This window comes from Oncorhynchus keta, chromosome 31 (genome assembly GCF_023373465.1).
Source record: "Oncorhynchus keta strain PuntledgeMale-10-30-2019 chromosome 31, Oket_V2, whole genome shotgun sequence".
NCBI lineage: Eukaryota > Metazoa > Chordata > Actinopteri > Salmoniformes > Salmonidae > Oncorhynchus > Oncorhynchus keta.
The window spans coordinates 2,186,505-2,203,380 of record NC_068451.1 but is presented as its reverse complement, the minus strand read 5'-3'; the positions used below and the strand labels follow the sequence as shown (position 1 = coordinate 2,203,380).

At 42.9% G+C, this 16,876-nt stretch overlaps 1 protein-coding gene across 1 annotated transcript in view; it reads left to right on the top strand.

The window, feature by feature from the left end:
* LOC118364198 (NADP-dependent malic enzyme-like) overlaps positions 1-16,876 on the top strand; it is a 135,157-nt gene that overhangs the window by 100,291 nt on the left and 17,990 nt on the right. Inside the window, exon 6 of the mRNA XM_035745517.2 lies at positions 7,962-8,065. Within this exon, the coding sequence (XP_035601410.2) occupies positions 7,962-8,065 (104 nt within the window). The remainder of the gene's footprint in view (positions 1-7,961; positions 8,066-16,876) is intronic.

The window sequence follows — 16,876 nt, the reverse complement described above, 5'->3', positions numbered from 1 at the left end:
GGAGTTGAACATGGGGACTAGCCCGATCTCTGTCCATTCGCTGTGTGGTTGGTCTCCACAAACTCTCTTCATGTTCTCTTATGTCGGCTGGCCAATTCACACTTCATCAAACCACACGGAGACCCAGAAGAAATACCCCTTATTCATAAAAGGCCTATGAGAGAACCTATAAAAGATCATACACTACAGCATGAATACCGTAGGTGGCATTGGATCTTGGTGTATAGGTTTTATGTTTTCTCTCTCTGCCAGTGTCTCCCACTCTGTTCTACCTCATAGCAGAGGTAAATACCATGCCCTTCTGCCCCCATCCCTTTAATAGCATCTCCATACACACTTCTATGCATGAACTCTATTGTTCTATTGAAAGATTTTGAAAGAGACTGTCACAGGTCCAGTTTAGAAATGCTTGGGGGATTGTCAACTATTCTCGGACATTTATAGGCATCAAAACACCACTTTAACTAGCTGACTCAGAGACTATGTCTGTGTCCTCAATGCACTCTGTTGCTGCTGCCAGAGGATGGAAGCAAATAGGGGTTTATAACCATATATTTGTGTGTGTTTGCACTCTTAGGGGGAAAAAAGTGCTATCTAGAACCTAAAAGGGTTCTTCGGCTGTCCCCATAGGGAATACCTTTGAAGAACCCTTATCAGAACCAAAAGGGGTTTTCCTATGGGGACAAGCCGAACAACTCTTTTGGAACCCTTTTTTTCTAAGAGTATGTGTCTGTATTGTCTGTGTGCGTGCATGTTTGAGATGTGTTTCTCTGCTATGCCTGGATTTGGCTTGGTCTGTCTACTTTCTATGTTCCTCTATTCATCCCTGTATGTATGGAGTATTTATTTTATTATATGTGTGCATTTAGTGATGTGTGCTCATATTTCATGCGACTCTCCCTTTGTGTGATGTGTGTCTGTGGCAGGGACTGAATTGGAACGTTCAATCAATAAAATTCAAATAAACTATTGAGAATAATGAGCAGATCTTCAAGTCACACATAGTGCTGGAATGGGCCGTAACCTTCATGTGTGAAAAGGTGTTCTTCCTCACACTCAGAGAAGTTCCAGGTTTCTGCCTGTTGTTTTCCAAACCTGTAGAGTGTTTGCAGATGTAGGACTGCAAAAATAATATCACACAGCAGCAGCCCAGCAGCTCAGTATCTGTCAGAGTTTACAACAGGCCAAGCACATTTACCTTTAAATATCACCTCTCCACCCGGGAAGCAGCATGTGCCAGCCATTACCACAGATCACTCATCACCAAGCACTCCATCAGGATCACTACAGGCACACAAACACTCAGTCAGGCACGGGCGCACCCATGTATGCATAGACACAGGTCTCTGTGTGAATGCGTGTGCACGTGTTACACAACCTTACGAGAACTAAGACCTTGCGCTGTAGTCTCTAGTTGGCCATCACAACCTTTTCCATTTTTCCATTATTCTAAAGAGATGACAGGCTAAATGAGTTGTAATAGGATAAATGGAGTGCCTGTGTGTCTTAAGCCATATGGAGTTCCTCTGGCTTGACTCATAATATATTATCTCAGACACGCTGGTCTGATGCCTGATGCCGTGCCCCAGTCCCTACACAGTGGTGGAATTAGGCAGTAAATAATTGAAAATATGAGGCTTATTTCTGACCTTGGGTAGGTATGAGGACTCCTGCACTGAGGTCAGGCATGCGACGTCTTGACCTTGACTGGGGTTGTGTCCAAAATGGCACCCTGTTCTCTATGGGACCTGGTCAAATGTATATAGGAATTAGGAAATACTGTAGTGTGCTATGTGAGACTCAGCCTGGATCTCCCTGTGGTAGTGTTGCACTGTAATTCCAGAGCGTGAATGAAGCAAGGGGGAATGTTTTGGGAACATGTCCAGTAAACAGATGGGATATGGCAGAGCTCCTGTATAGGATGTGACTGATGCATGGGATGGGCTGTGCTGTGCTGTGTTGTGTAAGGCGCTTTGGAGGCGTGCGCTTCTCTAGGTGCACTGGAATGCGGGAAGTGGATCATCTCTTGTGTAAACCATCGCTAATCCTACACAGCCACAGCTAATCCTACACAGCCCTGCTACCACACACAAACACACATACTGTTTCTGATGCATCATTCAGCTCTCTAACACCCCATCACATGCACAAGCACAAGCACGTACTCACAAAAACAGATGCACATCTCTCTCTCGTTCCTCTCTCCTTTGTCTATTTCCCACACACAGACATATCTACTCACACTCATCAGTAAGACATGTCTCTGTGTCTGCATGTTGTTTTCCCTCCCAGTAAACAGGTCTGTAGAGTGAGTATACAACACATAATTTTTTTTCTCTCTAAATGGCCATTAATCTAAATGTGGCTTGTGAGAAATAAACTAAACAGTGAGTGTTATGGTAAATTTGGCCCTCATCTCGCTCTTTCTCTCTCCCACTCACTCTCTTTCTATCCCTTTCACTGATATTACCTGGTATAACCTCTGTGTCACAACACACACTCTGAAATGAGACCCCGGTGATGTCATCCCACACAATGCGTTGTTTGTCTTGTGTTGGGTGCACTCTCCTGGACCCAAAGGGGGTCATCCCTTCAGACAGGCCCCTATCGCCCCCCCCCACTCTGCTCCCTCATCCCCCACTCTTCCCTCCCTCTCCTACCTCTCTGTCCTAAACAGACCCTGACTGTTGCTTTTGAACAAGGTCGGTTCCACCTGAAAGCAGAAAGAACAGCTCAGGCGATCAACAGAAGAGTATCTCAGGGAGAAAGTCGACATGTCTCAACACCTCAGTGCTGTGTCAACTGAGCCAATACATGAGATTAGAACTGTTTTTACGGTATCTCCTTCCTCGGATATAGTATGCACACAAGAAAGCAATCTAGCGTCTTGTAAAAGTCAATCATTGAGTTGTCATACATGGACCTTTTATGAACATGGTTGACGATGTTGTTTTAGTGAGTGGTGAGACCTGTGTCAATACCTGGGGTGGAAGGTTTTGAAAATGTCAGGGGCTTTAAAGTTACTCTGGGAGTTGTTAATGGGTATACTTGTTTTGATTGACAGTGTCATTGTCAATTTGTGACACAGAGCCTGTCCCAGCTCTGTCCAAATAGACCACCCCCTTAAATCCCTCCCCCCCACCCCCAGACTCCACGGAATCTAAACGCTCCGGTCTTGATGAGGCATGATAGTGTTCCAGATCACTTCTTCCCAGGGGGATCAGAATTCCCTTGCGTCATGTCTTCAGTTGAACAGATCTGTGGCAGTCGGTACCGTTTTTAAGATGAGGGAGTCAGATTTTTTTTTTTCATGAGAATGGCCTTATTTCTATTACAGCATATTGGATGACTGTCATTCATATTCCATTCACCTCGTTCAATGGAGCATCGATAGGTGTAGGCTACTACATGATACTCTAATTTTCCCTGTACCCATCATGAGGTTGCTAAAACCTAGCCAATGAATGAAAGTTTACAGCGTAGGTGCACACAGGTCGAGTGAAAAATTTGACACGGTGACACATGGACAGACACATTCAATACTGCCTTGCACAATCTTGCCTGCATCTAGCTGATCTAGGGTGTAATCATTAGTCCAACAGTTGCAAACATGACTTTCTATTGGACAATTTCAGGTATGTTTAGCCCTGTTTCGCTCTGTTTGCTACGTTTAAGAAATGTTTTTCAACAGAATCGGTAGAATGAATACACCCCTGATCTCACACAAACACAGTTCACTTTTATAGCAGCCACGTTGTATTCCCTCTCGCATCTATGCGCTCTCCTCCTCTAACCTTTTCCCTTCGCTTGTGGACTTCAATGCATAACACATCAGCTGTATGTGACCAGGCAAAAAAAACTTTCCAAGCCAAACCATATCATAACTGCTACACACAGCCTAGATCATTGTCACCATATTAGCTAGTTAACATAGCTAATAGAACTAACACGTTAGTAAACCAGCTACAATAATGCGGTAACCTTAGTGTACAGTCAGTAAACAGTTTAGCAGTAACACCGGCAGGCCCCGGTGGCAATAAATTAGTAAAACCAGAAGCGTAACTTGACTTCGAAGAGTTCCAGTGTTGTATTGGATAGTCATAGCCACCTAGCTAACAGCATCCCTCTGTTTCAGCAGTGTTTGAATAGGCTAAACTAGCTAGCTGAATTTCCTAGCTAAGTAAGTGAAAAAAACAACCTCTATTGTTTCTCCTTAGTCTTTTAAGAAATGTATTTGTTCAAAACTATTGTCTTTTCTCCAATGAAATCGAAGTTTATTGGTCACATACACATGGTTAGCAGATGTTATTGAGTGTAGCAAATGCTTGTGCTTCTAGTTCCGACAGTGCAGCAATATCAACAAGTAATCTAACAATTCCACAACAACTACCTAATACACACAAATCTAAGTAAAGGGATGGGATAAGAATATGTAGATATAAATATATGGATGAGCAATGACCGCGCAGCATAGGCAAGATGCAATAGATGGTATAACATACAGTATATACATATGGGATGAGTAATGCAAGATATGTAAACACCATTATTAAAGTGGCCTTAAAGTGACTAGTGATCCATTTGTTAGTGGCCAATGATTTCAAGTCTGTATGTCGGCATTTGTGAGTCTGTGATGTCTGTTTAGCAGTCTGATGGCCTTGAGATAGAAACTATTTTCCAGTGTCTCGGTCCCAGCTTTGCTGCACCAGTACTGACCTCGCCTTCTGGATGGTAGCGGGGTGAACAGGCAGTGGCTCGGGTAGTTGATGTCCTTAATGATCTTTTTGGCCTTCCTGTGACATCGGGTGCCGTAGGTGTACTGGAGGGCAGGTAGTTTGCCCCCGGTGATGGGTTGTGCCTGTCAGGTAGTCCAGAACCCAATCGCACAGGGCAGGGTGGAGACCCAGGGCTTTAAGCTTAATGAGGAGCTTGGAGGGTACTATGGTGTTGAATGCTGATGGGAGGGAGGGAGTCAACTACTCACAACATTTTGTGCACTGCAGTGCTAGCTACTGTTGCTGTAGCATATGCTTTCAGTACTAGATTAATTCTCTGATCCTTTGATTGGGTGGACATGTCAGTTCATGCTACAAGAGCTCTGATAGGCTGGAGGACATCCTCCAGAAGTTGGCATAATTACTGTGTAAGTCTATGGAAGGGGGTGAGAACCATGAGCTCCCTACTGTAGGTTTTGTATTGAAGTAAATGTAACCAGAGGAGGATGTCCTCCGACTACCCCATCTACTGTAGACTGTTTTTGCAATTATTTGGTAGACAAATGGATATATTTTGTATAGTTGAATCTAAAAATGATAGCTTTTAAAATGTTTGACAATTACAAAAAAAAATATGAAATTCACTGAGGAGGACGGTCCCTTGAAGCAGACAGTGGAGCAGACAGGGGGGCCAGGATTGGCGTAGAAGACTGGCAGGATCCTAGGGAGGACATCCCACTCCCGGATTAAGAAACCTGGCTCCAAGGGCTCTCTTTACAGACACATGCCAGAGATAGATAAGACATAGAAGAAGTACAGTATTAAAACACACAATAAAACACACTAGCTGACCACAGCGAAGAAGAGACACTTTGTAGAGTAGACCAAGCTTTGATGTAGAGTGTGTGTGTGATAAATCACATACAGGGGCCCTCTGAACCCAGGCCTCAGTCAAAGGGCTGCAGGGCTAGCATAGTTACTCTATCCCTCTTTCTCTCTGTCTCAATCTGGCCGTCACCGAAACAACTTTCATAACAAGCCAGCTTGGATGGCAATAAAATGGACTAACTATAGCGAAATATTTCAAGGATGGAATGGCAGTAAATGAAGCCGTGTGTATTACGAGGCTGCGCCAAGCAACACAATGGGGAATGGGGAGGGATGTGAACTGGACTTGGGGATGGTAACCAAACCTTATTTCACCTTTCCCATCACCCTGGTTCCTCCTTTCTGTTGATCCAACCTTTGGTGAAAGGGTGTGGTGTTTTTTAGCCAAAAACGAGGCCTGATAAAAATACAGCCAGCAGCAGTGGCATTTGAAACTCTAGTAAAGGAGTATGATAGGCCGATAAGGTTTGACCTGTGGTATTTGCACACAAAAAAAGAAAACCGGTGCACTTTTCTGACCAAAGGAACAATTTTCTATGAACAGTTTTGGGAGGGTGGATTAATTCTACCAATAACCTTCAGCAAACTACTTCCACATTTTTGTCCAGAAGTTTAATTTGAGCTGTTACCTACGGCAATGAGGTCATTTAGGGATCTAAGCATTACCAGTTAGTCTTGACTTTGTTTCCCCATAATAGCCCTTGTGAGGAGTGAAAAGTGCCAACAAAAATGGAATTCAAACCAACAAGGGTGATAAGGCCAACACTTTTGGTTTGGTGAGGGTCAGTGGTATCCCCCCCTTCCTTTTGCCCTCAACAGCTTCAATTCCTTGGAGCATGGGCTGTACAATTGTCGAAAGCGTTCTACATGCTGGCCCATGTTGACTCCCAATGCGTTCCACAGTTGTGTCACGTTGGCTGGCTGTCCTTTGGGTAGTGGATCATTCTTGATACACACAGGAAACCTTTGAGTGTGGAAAACCCAGCAGCGTTGCAGATCTTGACACAAACCGGTGCGCCTGACACCTACTACCATACTCCGTTCGAAGGCACTTAAATCTTTTGTCTTTCTTATTCACCCTCTGAATGGCACACATACACAATCCGTATCTCAATTGTCTCAAGGTTTAAAAATCCTTCTTTAACCTGGTCTCCTCCACTTCATCTACACTGATTTGAAGTGGATTTAACAAGTGACATCAATAAGGGATCATGGCTTTCACCTGGTCAGTCTATGCCATGGAAAGAGCCGTTCTTAATGTTATGCACACCTCATTGCTCTTTTGGAATCAACGACACGTGGTTCACATTATAGGGGGCTGAGGCTTACAGTTGTGTGTGTGTGTGTGTGTGTGTGTGTGTGTGTGTGTGTGTGTGTGTGTGTGTGTCAATATCACTTGATTCTTCCTTACTACTTTAGTTTTTCCACTGTTTTCTTTTTTCTTTTAAAAGAGGACACAAGCTGCTTCCTGTGTGAGAATGTGTGTGTGTGTGCTATCTGTCCATTTTACTGTGGATTTTACTTTTAAGGGGACAACGTTGCCCAGAAATAGCATTTGAGAGTGGTTATTAAAAACCATAAATTGCTTGAGCTGGAACCGGTACTGCAGGGGTTGTTGAGTGCTTAAGGGCACAAAGGAAAGGCCTCGTAGGAGCAGGGGTCTCCCACATTTAGACCACACATCTATCTTCCTGTCTTATGCACTCTTTTGTCAAACACACATGTGCATGGACACTCTCTCTCTCTCACACACACACACACACACACACACACACACACACACACACACACACACACACACACACACACACACACACACACACACACACACACACACACACAAATACTTCCCTTTTTCTTTCTCCCAATTCATTTGAATGTAAATCCAAACACCAAATCATGTCTCACTTTCTCCCCCATGTTTTATTTTTTTTTTAGTTCCACACCAAAGAGATTATAATCATAGTTGTAAATCTTACTTATGTCACACAGTTCTATCCATTATCATCCAGTGACTAGGACAGTCAGTGTGTAATGGATTTGCAGTGTGGTTGTGGGGGAATGGGCTTTGCTGAATCTGAGGGATCGAGGCCTTGTGAACTCTAACCCAGTCTTTTTTTGGATAAGTAGTGGTCTAAAATGCAGGAGTCAATGGAATCCAACCAGTCCAAACACTCTCTGTCTCTGCATAGCGTGCCTCACAGTATGATGTCCGCTCCTACAGTATGTGTGACATACCCAGCTGCCGCAGATGGAAAAAGCAGTTCTCCTCCACCCCTGGGTCTGTGTGAAATCTTTACCACTATATACTGTACGAACTGACTCTAACCTTCCCTCCCTCTCCCCCCTCTTTTCTAGGAGCTGCTGAAGGACCCTCTATACATTGGGCTGAGACACAAGAGGATTCGAGGCCAGGCCTATGATGACTTGCTGGAGGAGTTTATGAAGGCAGTGTCGGACAGGTACAGTAGAACTATTTTCACACTACTTAGCCGAGCTAAGCCCGAGATGTACAGGGCTAGTCTGGCTACACATCCACCATAGGCAATGGAACCAAGCTGGAAAGGACGGCATGCAAAAATATCTGAGCCAGCACAGTATGGTTCAGATTCACCCTATAGTGAAAATGAGGTACTGTATATGACTACTGCCCAAGAATCCCACCTCAACACTTCTGCCTTGTACTCTATTTTATCTAAGGTTCAAGACAGTGACTCTGAAAGGGTTTATGCACAAATGCCCTTATCAGCCTAGGAACTGCGTATGAAGAGTTTTTTTTCCCAAAATGCATTTATCCACCAATTTTTCTGATTTGTGTCTTTTCATTAAAATCTAAATTGGACGCTATATATCCATTGTTTAGCTGGAATGGAATGTTCGTATCCTGTATATTTGACTGTGAAATGTGGTTGTCTCCACTAGCTATCTTAGGATGAGTGTACTTACTGTAAATCACTCTGGATAAAAGCATCTGCTAAATGACTAAAATGTCAAATGCACATGTTTTGCGTACATATCTCCTATCAGTGTTTGGAATTATTTTCAAAAAAATATATATATATATTGATGTCACATGTACAGTTGAAGTCGGACATTTACATACACCTTAGCCAAATACATTTAAACTCAGTTCTTCACAATTCCTGACATTTAATACTAGTAAAAATTCCCTGATTTAGGTCAGTTAGGATTACCACTTTATTTGAAGAATGTGAAATGTCAGAATAATAGTAGAGAATGATTTTTTTCAGCTTTTACTTCTTTCATCACATTCCCAGTGGGTCAGAAGTTTTCATACACACAATTAGTATTGGGTAGCATTGCCTTTAAATTGTTTAACTTGGGTCAAACGTTTCAGGTAGCCTTCCACAAGCTTCACGCAATAAGTTGGGTGAATTTTGGCCCATTCCTTCTGACAGAGCAGGTTTGTAGGCCTCCTTGCTCGCACATGCTTTTTCAGTTCTGCCCACAAATTTTCTATAGGATTGAGGTCTGGGCTTAGTGATGGCCACTCCAATACCTTGACTTTGTTGTCCTTAAGCCATTTTGCCACAACTTTGGAAGTTATGCTTGGGATCATTGTCCATTTGGAAGACCCATTTGCTACCAAGTTTTAACTGATGTCTTGAGATGTTGCTTCAATATATCCACATAATTTTCATGCCTCATGATGCCATCTACTTTGTGAAGTGCACCAGTCCCTCCTGCAGCAAAGCACCCCCACAACATGTTGCCACCCCCGTGCTTCACGGTTGGGATGGTGTTCTTTGGCTTGCAAGCCTCCCCCTTTTTCCTCCAAACTTAACAATGGTCATTATGGCGAAACAGTGATATTTTTGTTTCATCAGACCAGAGGACATTTCTCCAAAAAGTATGATCTTTGTCCCCACGTACAGTTGCAAATCGTAGTCTGTCTTTTTTATGGCTGATTTGGAGCAGTGGCTTCTTCCTTGCTGAGCGGCCTTTCAGGTTATGTTGATATAGGACTTGTTTTACTGTGGATATAGATACTTTTGTACCTGTTTCCTCCAGCATCTTCACAAGGTCCTTTGCTGTTGTTCTGGGATTGATTTGCACTTTTTGCATCAAAGTACGTTCATCTCTAGGAGACAGAACGTGTCTCCTTCCTGAGCGGTATGACAGCTGCGTAGTCCCATGGTGTTTATACTTGCGTACTATTGTTTGTACAGATGAACGTGGTACTTTCAGCCATTTGGAAATTGCTCCCAAGGATGAACCAGACTTGTGGAGGTCTACCCTTTTTTTCTGAGGTCTTGGCTTATTTCTTTTGATTTTCCCATGTCAAGCAAAGAGGCACTGAGTTTGAAGGTAGGCCTTGAGTTACTTCCACATGTACACCTCCAATTGGCTCAAATGATGTAATTAGCCAATCAGAAGCTTCTAAAGCCATGACATCATTTTCTGGAATTTTCCAAGCTGTTTAAAGGCACAGTCAACTTAGTGTATGTAAACTTCTGACCCACTGGAATTGTGGTACAGTGAATTATAAGTAAAATAATCTGTCTGTAAACAATTGTTGGAAAAATGACTTGTCATGCACAAAGTAGATGTCCTAACTGACTTGCCAAAACTACAGTTTGTTGACAAGAAATGTGTGGAGTGGTTAAAAAACGGGTTTTAATGACTCCAACCTAAGTGTATGTAAACTTCAGACTTCAACTGTATATGATACGGATAGTCATGAATGAATTGTGAATAATGATGAGTGAGAAAGTTGGAGTCATAAATATCATACCCCCAAGACATGCTTGACCTCTCACCATTGCCAAAAAGGGGAGGTTAGCATTTTTGGTAGGTATGATATTTATGCCTCTAACTTTCTCTCTCATCGTTATTCACAATTCATTCATGATTATCTGTAATCATGGTAACATCCTCATTATTGTAGAAGTGTTTAGAAACATATTGTATTCTTATTTCCTATAAAAGTGATTCCAAAATTATACAATACATTTATTTACCATGAATGTCTATTGGGCACTTATTGCAGGCACTTTTCTGATATTGTTTACGATAAGTAGCCTATAATAGAAAAACGTATCTTTCTATTCATCGTTATCGCATCAATTCAGTCAATTCATCGCGATATGGATATTTGTCCAAACCGCCCAGCTTTAGTCAGCATACTGTTCTAAGCCTATGTGTCGATATGTCGTCATACTGTATTTTATATTACACATCAGACGAAAGAGCACAGGCTCATTCTCAAGCTGACCTCGTGCTGATGCTGTTACATGGTGGTGTGGGTCTACTGAGCTTGTACAGAATATCTGAGCCTTCAGTTTACACTGGTTGGAATGTGAGGGTGTATGTGCCTCTGGTTTGTGGGTAGAGGCCGTTTCTGAGTGCTGACTTAAGTGGTCAGATATCCGACCACACTACCCCCTTCAATAAATTTCCCTTCATTCTCTTTCTCACACACACACACACACACACACACACACACACACACACACACACACACACACACACACACACACACACACACACACACACACACACACACACACACACACACACACACACACACACACACACACACACACACACACACAGAGACCCATCATATCCTGCAGCCTAGTGATGTAACCAATCTAGCCCTTTCAAACCCCAGTCTCCAGTGCGTTCAGTGCTTGACATGGCAGGAAAGGATTGGTTAGAGATGGACTCGCTGGACTTATATTCGTAACTGGATATAGGGCTGTTTGGTATTTTATATTTTTCTACATTAGGTTTGTACACTCATACTGGATATTTTGTCACTTTGTGGGGATGGTTAAATGACTGTATAAATAAGGGGATGGATATGGAGAGGCCTATACTTTTCCCTAGGGCTTGGAGTGTGTCCAGTCCAGTTCTGTCTCTATAGTGGCTGATGTTTTGGCTTCGGTGACACAGAGTTGTCCCTGACAACCCCATGTCACATGTGGCCTTGCTTAATGTCAGACAAGTTCAGCTCTGCAGAGACCAGGGTCTGGGGCCCCTCCAACTGGCAGGGGAAAGCCATGACTCCTTAATAACCGGGTGGCTTGACAACTCCAGGGAATGGCAGAGCTTTTCCCCCGAAAGCTGGATTGGTGGAGAACAAATGATTATTGGGTTGGAAACTGAGTGAATGAATGATTATAGTCTGGGAGAGAAAGAGAGAGAGCTCTTAGTCGGGCCGGGCACTTACTTGGTGCCGCTTCATATTTTGAAGCTGATTTTTTTTATACTCACACTGCCTCATATAATTTGATATCTTTGCTCATCAATGGCCATGCAAGCATTTGTCATTTTTATTTATTTATTTATTTATTTCACCTTCGGTTAACCAGATGGGCCAGTTGAGAACAAGTTCTCATTTACAACTGCAACCTGGCCAAGATAAAGCAAAACAGTGTGACACAAACAACAACACAGAGTTACACACGGGATAAACAAATGTACAGTCAATAACACAATAGAAAAAATCTATTTACAGTGTGTTCAAATGAGGAAAGATTAGGGAGGTAAGGCAATAAATAGGATGTAGTGGCGAAGTATTTAGCAATTAAACACTGGAGTGATAGGTGTTCAGAAGATGAATGTGAAAGTGAGATACTGGGGTGCAAAGGAGCAAAAAGATTAAAAAAATAACAATATGGGGATGAGGTAGTTGGATGGGCTATTTACAGATGGGCTATGTACAGGTGCAATGTTCTGTGAGCTGCTCTGACAGCTGATGTTTAAAGTTAGTGAGGGAGATGTAAGTCTCCAGCTTCAGTGATTATTGAAATTCCTTCCAGTCATTGGCAGCAGAGAACTGGAAGGAAAGGCGGACAAAGGAGGAATAGGCTTTGGGGGTGACCAGTGAAATATACCTGCTGGAACGCGTGCTACGGGTGGGTGCTGCTATGGTGACTGAGCTGATATAAGGTGGGGCTTTACCTAGCAAAGACTTATAGATGACCTGGAGCCAATGGGTTTGGCGACGAATATGAAGCGAGGGCCTACCAACGAGAGCATACAGGTTGCAGTGGTGGGTAGTATATGGGGCTTTGGTGACAAAACGGATGGCACTGTGATAGACTGCATCCAATTTGTTGAGTAAAGTGTTGGAGGCTATTATGTAAATGACATCGCCAAAGTCAAGGATTGGTAGGATGGTCAGTTTTACGAGGGAATGTTTGGCAGCATGAGTGAAGGATGCTTTGTTGTGAAATAGGAAGCCTATTCTATTATTGATTGGAGATGCTTAATGTGAGTCTGGAAGGAGAGTTTACAGTCTAACCAGACACCTAGGTATTTGTAATTGTCCACATATTCTAAGTCAGAACCGTCCAGAGTAGTGATGCTGGACGGGCAGGCAGGTGCGGGCAGCGATCGGTTGAAGAGCATGCGTTTAGTTTTACTTGTATTTAAGAGCAGTTGGAGGCCACAGAATGAGAGTTGTATGGCATTGAAGCTCATCTGGAGGTTAGTTAACACAGTGTCCAAGGAAGGGCCAGAGGTATACAGAATGGTGTCGTCTGCATAGAGGTGGATCAGATAATCATCAGCAGCAAGAGCGACATCACTGATGTATACAGAGAGAAGAGTCGGCCCAAGAATTGAGCCCTGTGGCACCCCCATAGAGACTGCCAGAGGCCCGGACAACAGCCCCTCTGATTTGACACACTGAACTCTGAGAAGTAGTTGATGAACCAGGCGAGGTAGTGATTTGAGAAACCAAGGCTGTTGAGTCTGCTGATAAGATTTAAGGCCAACTTCTTGTCCACGGTGGCTCCTGTGAAACAGTACATGTGTCCCCTCTCCTTTAGTCACTGGCCAGACTATTGGAAAAGTATACAGAAACACTCCGATCAGTCAACAATGTTTTAAACCAGTGGAACCAAGGCCCACCAAGAGTCTAGACACTGTTCAAGTATTTTGGATGAAGAGCCCTCTCAAACTAGCAAGACCATTTTCAAATGCTAAACAGGAGAACTTTCCTTTTCAATCCAATTGGTTCTGTGAGAGTTGGCCTCTCATCAGGTTTGCATGAATTGAGGGTCGGTGCAGGGGGCAGCACACAGGGCATTTCAATGCCTGAAACATTTTTGACTTCTGCCCCTCTGTGCCTCTCGACCATTTCCCCCATGTTTTTATCCCCATGTCAAATAATTTAATGAGAAAAGATTCCCTCTTTTGAACCCAACAACTCTGTCGTCCGTCTTTGTCTGTCCATCGTCATGGTTATGGGGCCAGCTTTGGGTTAGACCTCTTTGGTAGATGGGGTTTAGGGGATATCGGACAAACAGACGGATGTAGGGGGAGAAGGAATGCAGACTGTGTTTCCGTCTTTAATGATGGAGAGGGGATTTTGGGAAATAATGTGTGTCGCTGAGAGATGTTTGCTCTCTGGAGGAGAGACGGAAAGAGGGAGGCGAGACGCTGGGGCTTTATTAAGAAGGCTTAGTTCTCAGCCTCTCTGGCCTTCCAGCCCCCCAGGCCTCTCGGCTCAGCCCTCCAGGGACACAGAAAGAACAGGCAGCCAATGTGGATGCACACACAGGGAGATGGAAACAAAAACCGAGGTAACAGGGCCTGACCCTTGTGTGTGTGTGTGTGTGTGTGTGTGTGTGTGTGTGTGTGTGTGTGTGTGTGTGTGTGTGTGTGTGTGTGTGTGTGTGTGTGTGTGTGTGTGTGTGTGTGTGTGTGTGTGTGTGTGGTACAGGGTGTGTACTGCACAGGTATATGTAAAGTTTAGAACAGTGTGTGTGTGAGTTACCCTGCTTGGACAGCTGTGTTTGGACAGAGTGCTCTTATCCATGAAATTCTTTATGGAGGCCAGCGGCTCCTTGGTATGCACACAGAGGAACAAGACCCACTTCATGCCTCCTCTTCTGTCGCCCCCTCAAACCTGGAAGTAGAAGACACTTCCGGAAAGATTCCAGGTACAAGTTTAGGTTTCTCCCGGCCTGGGATGAGAGGATTAAGTTGCCTCAAGGAGCTGGGGTCTTTAATTTGTCCTCTTTTATCCCACGCGCCAGTCCAGACGTAACACCGCCGCGTCTGAGCGATCCGCCACATGGGAAATCTCCTGTCATCTCTCATAGCCATCTTGGATTTTTTTCAGACCAGTATCAAACATTTTAGTGTGTCAAATGGCTTTACACTCACTGTAGGGAAAGTTTGGCAGTTAGTGAGAAACCTCAGCGCCCCATCAAAAGGTGATAGTCTTAACTTGCCAACACGGGAAAACGGGAAAACACTTATTTCCTCCAGTAAGAATGTGTATTATCCACGTGAGCCGTAAATCCCAGAAGAATGAAAGTGTCAAAAAGAGGTCTGTGTTGTGCTGGTGACGTCCCCCAGATGGCTTTAGCAGTGCTAGGAAAGTATCACATTGATTGAGGCCTCAACTGTTCACTCCACCCCTAGTCCATCCGCCAACGAGTAGCCAATATCAGTGAACAGTGTGTGTGTGTAATAAACATCATGAATCAACACTTGCTGTCGACAAAAAATGATATTACTCAACACAATTGCCTGAAGCACACACCATACCCCTATCTATGTTTATCTCAAAACAGCATTAGTTTTGGTCTGACACACAAACAGCGCACACACACAAACCTTTGACTGCAAGAAATGCATTTTGATTTATAAGAGGAATTAAGAAATAAGTATAGAAAAGATTAAACTAAATAAATGTAAGAACATGATCATAGAGGACTCTGTATAAACTACCATATACAATATATACAGTACCAGTCAACAGTTTGGACACACCTACTCATTCAAGGGTTGTTTTTTATTTTTACTATTTTCTACATTGTAGAATAATAGTGAACACATCAAAACTATGAAATCACACATATGGAATCATGTAGTAACCAAAAAAGTGTTCAAAAAATCGAAATATATTTTATATTTGAGATTATTTAAAGTAGCCACCCTTTACCTTGATGACAGCTTTGCACACTCTTGGCATTCTCTCAACCAGCATTCTTGAAGGAGTTCCCACATAGTAGGGGTTTCTTTGCAGCAATTCGACCATGAACGCCTGATTCCTCTGAACAGTTGATGTTGAGATATGCCTGTTACTTGAACTCTGAAGCAATTACTGAGGCTGGTAACTCTAATGAATGTATTCTCTGCAGCAGAGGTAACTCTGGGTCTTCCTTTCCTGTGGTGGTGGTCCTCATGAGAGCCAGTTTAATCATAACTCTTGATATTTTTTTTGCGAATGCACTTGAAGAAGCTTTCAAAGTAATTCAAATTTTCCACATTGACTGACCTTCATGTATCAAAGTAATGATGGACTGTCGTTTCTCTTTGCTTATTTGAGCTGTTCTTGCCATAATATGGACTTGGTCTTTTACCAAATAGGGATATTTTCTGTATACCACCCCTACCTTGCCACAACACAACTGATTGGCTCAAATGTATTAAGAAGGAAAGAAATTCCACAAATAAACATTTAACAAGGCACACCTGTTAATTGAAATGCATTCCAGGTGACTACCTCATGAAGCTGGTTGAGAGAATGCCAAGAGTGTGCAAAGCTGTCATCAAAGCAAAGCATTGCAACCTTGAAGAATCTAAAATATATTTTTATTTTCTGGTTACTACATGATTCCATATGTGTTATTTCATAGTGTTGATGTACTCACTATTATTCTACAATGTAGAACATATAAAAAATAAGGACAACCTTGAATGAGTAGGTGTTTCCAGACTTTTGACTGGTACTGTATGTACAGTGAATTTGGAAAGTATTTAGATTCCTTCACTTTTTCCACATTTTGTTACACTACAGCCTTATTATTAAATAAAAACATTTCCTCACTACACACAATACCCCATAATGACAAAGCGAAAACATGTTTTTAGAAATGTTTGCAAATGTATTACAAATAAAAACCGATACCTTATTTACATAAGTATTCAGACCCTTTACTATGAGTTTCTAAATTGAGCTCCGGTGCAACCTGTTTCCATTGATCATCCTTGAGATGTTTCTACAACTTTATTGGAGTCCACCTGTGGTAAATTCATTTGATTGGACACGATTTAGAAAGGCACACACCTGTGTATATAAGGTCCCACAGGTGACCGTGCATGTCAGAGCAAAATCCAAGCCATGAGGTTGAAGGAATTGTCCATAGAGCTCAGAGACAGGATTGTGTCGAGGCACAAATCTGGGGAGGGGTACCAAAACATTTCTGCAGCATTGAAGATCCCCCAAAACCCAGTGACCTCCATCATTCTTAAATGGAATAAGTTTGGAACCACCAAGACTCTTT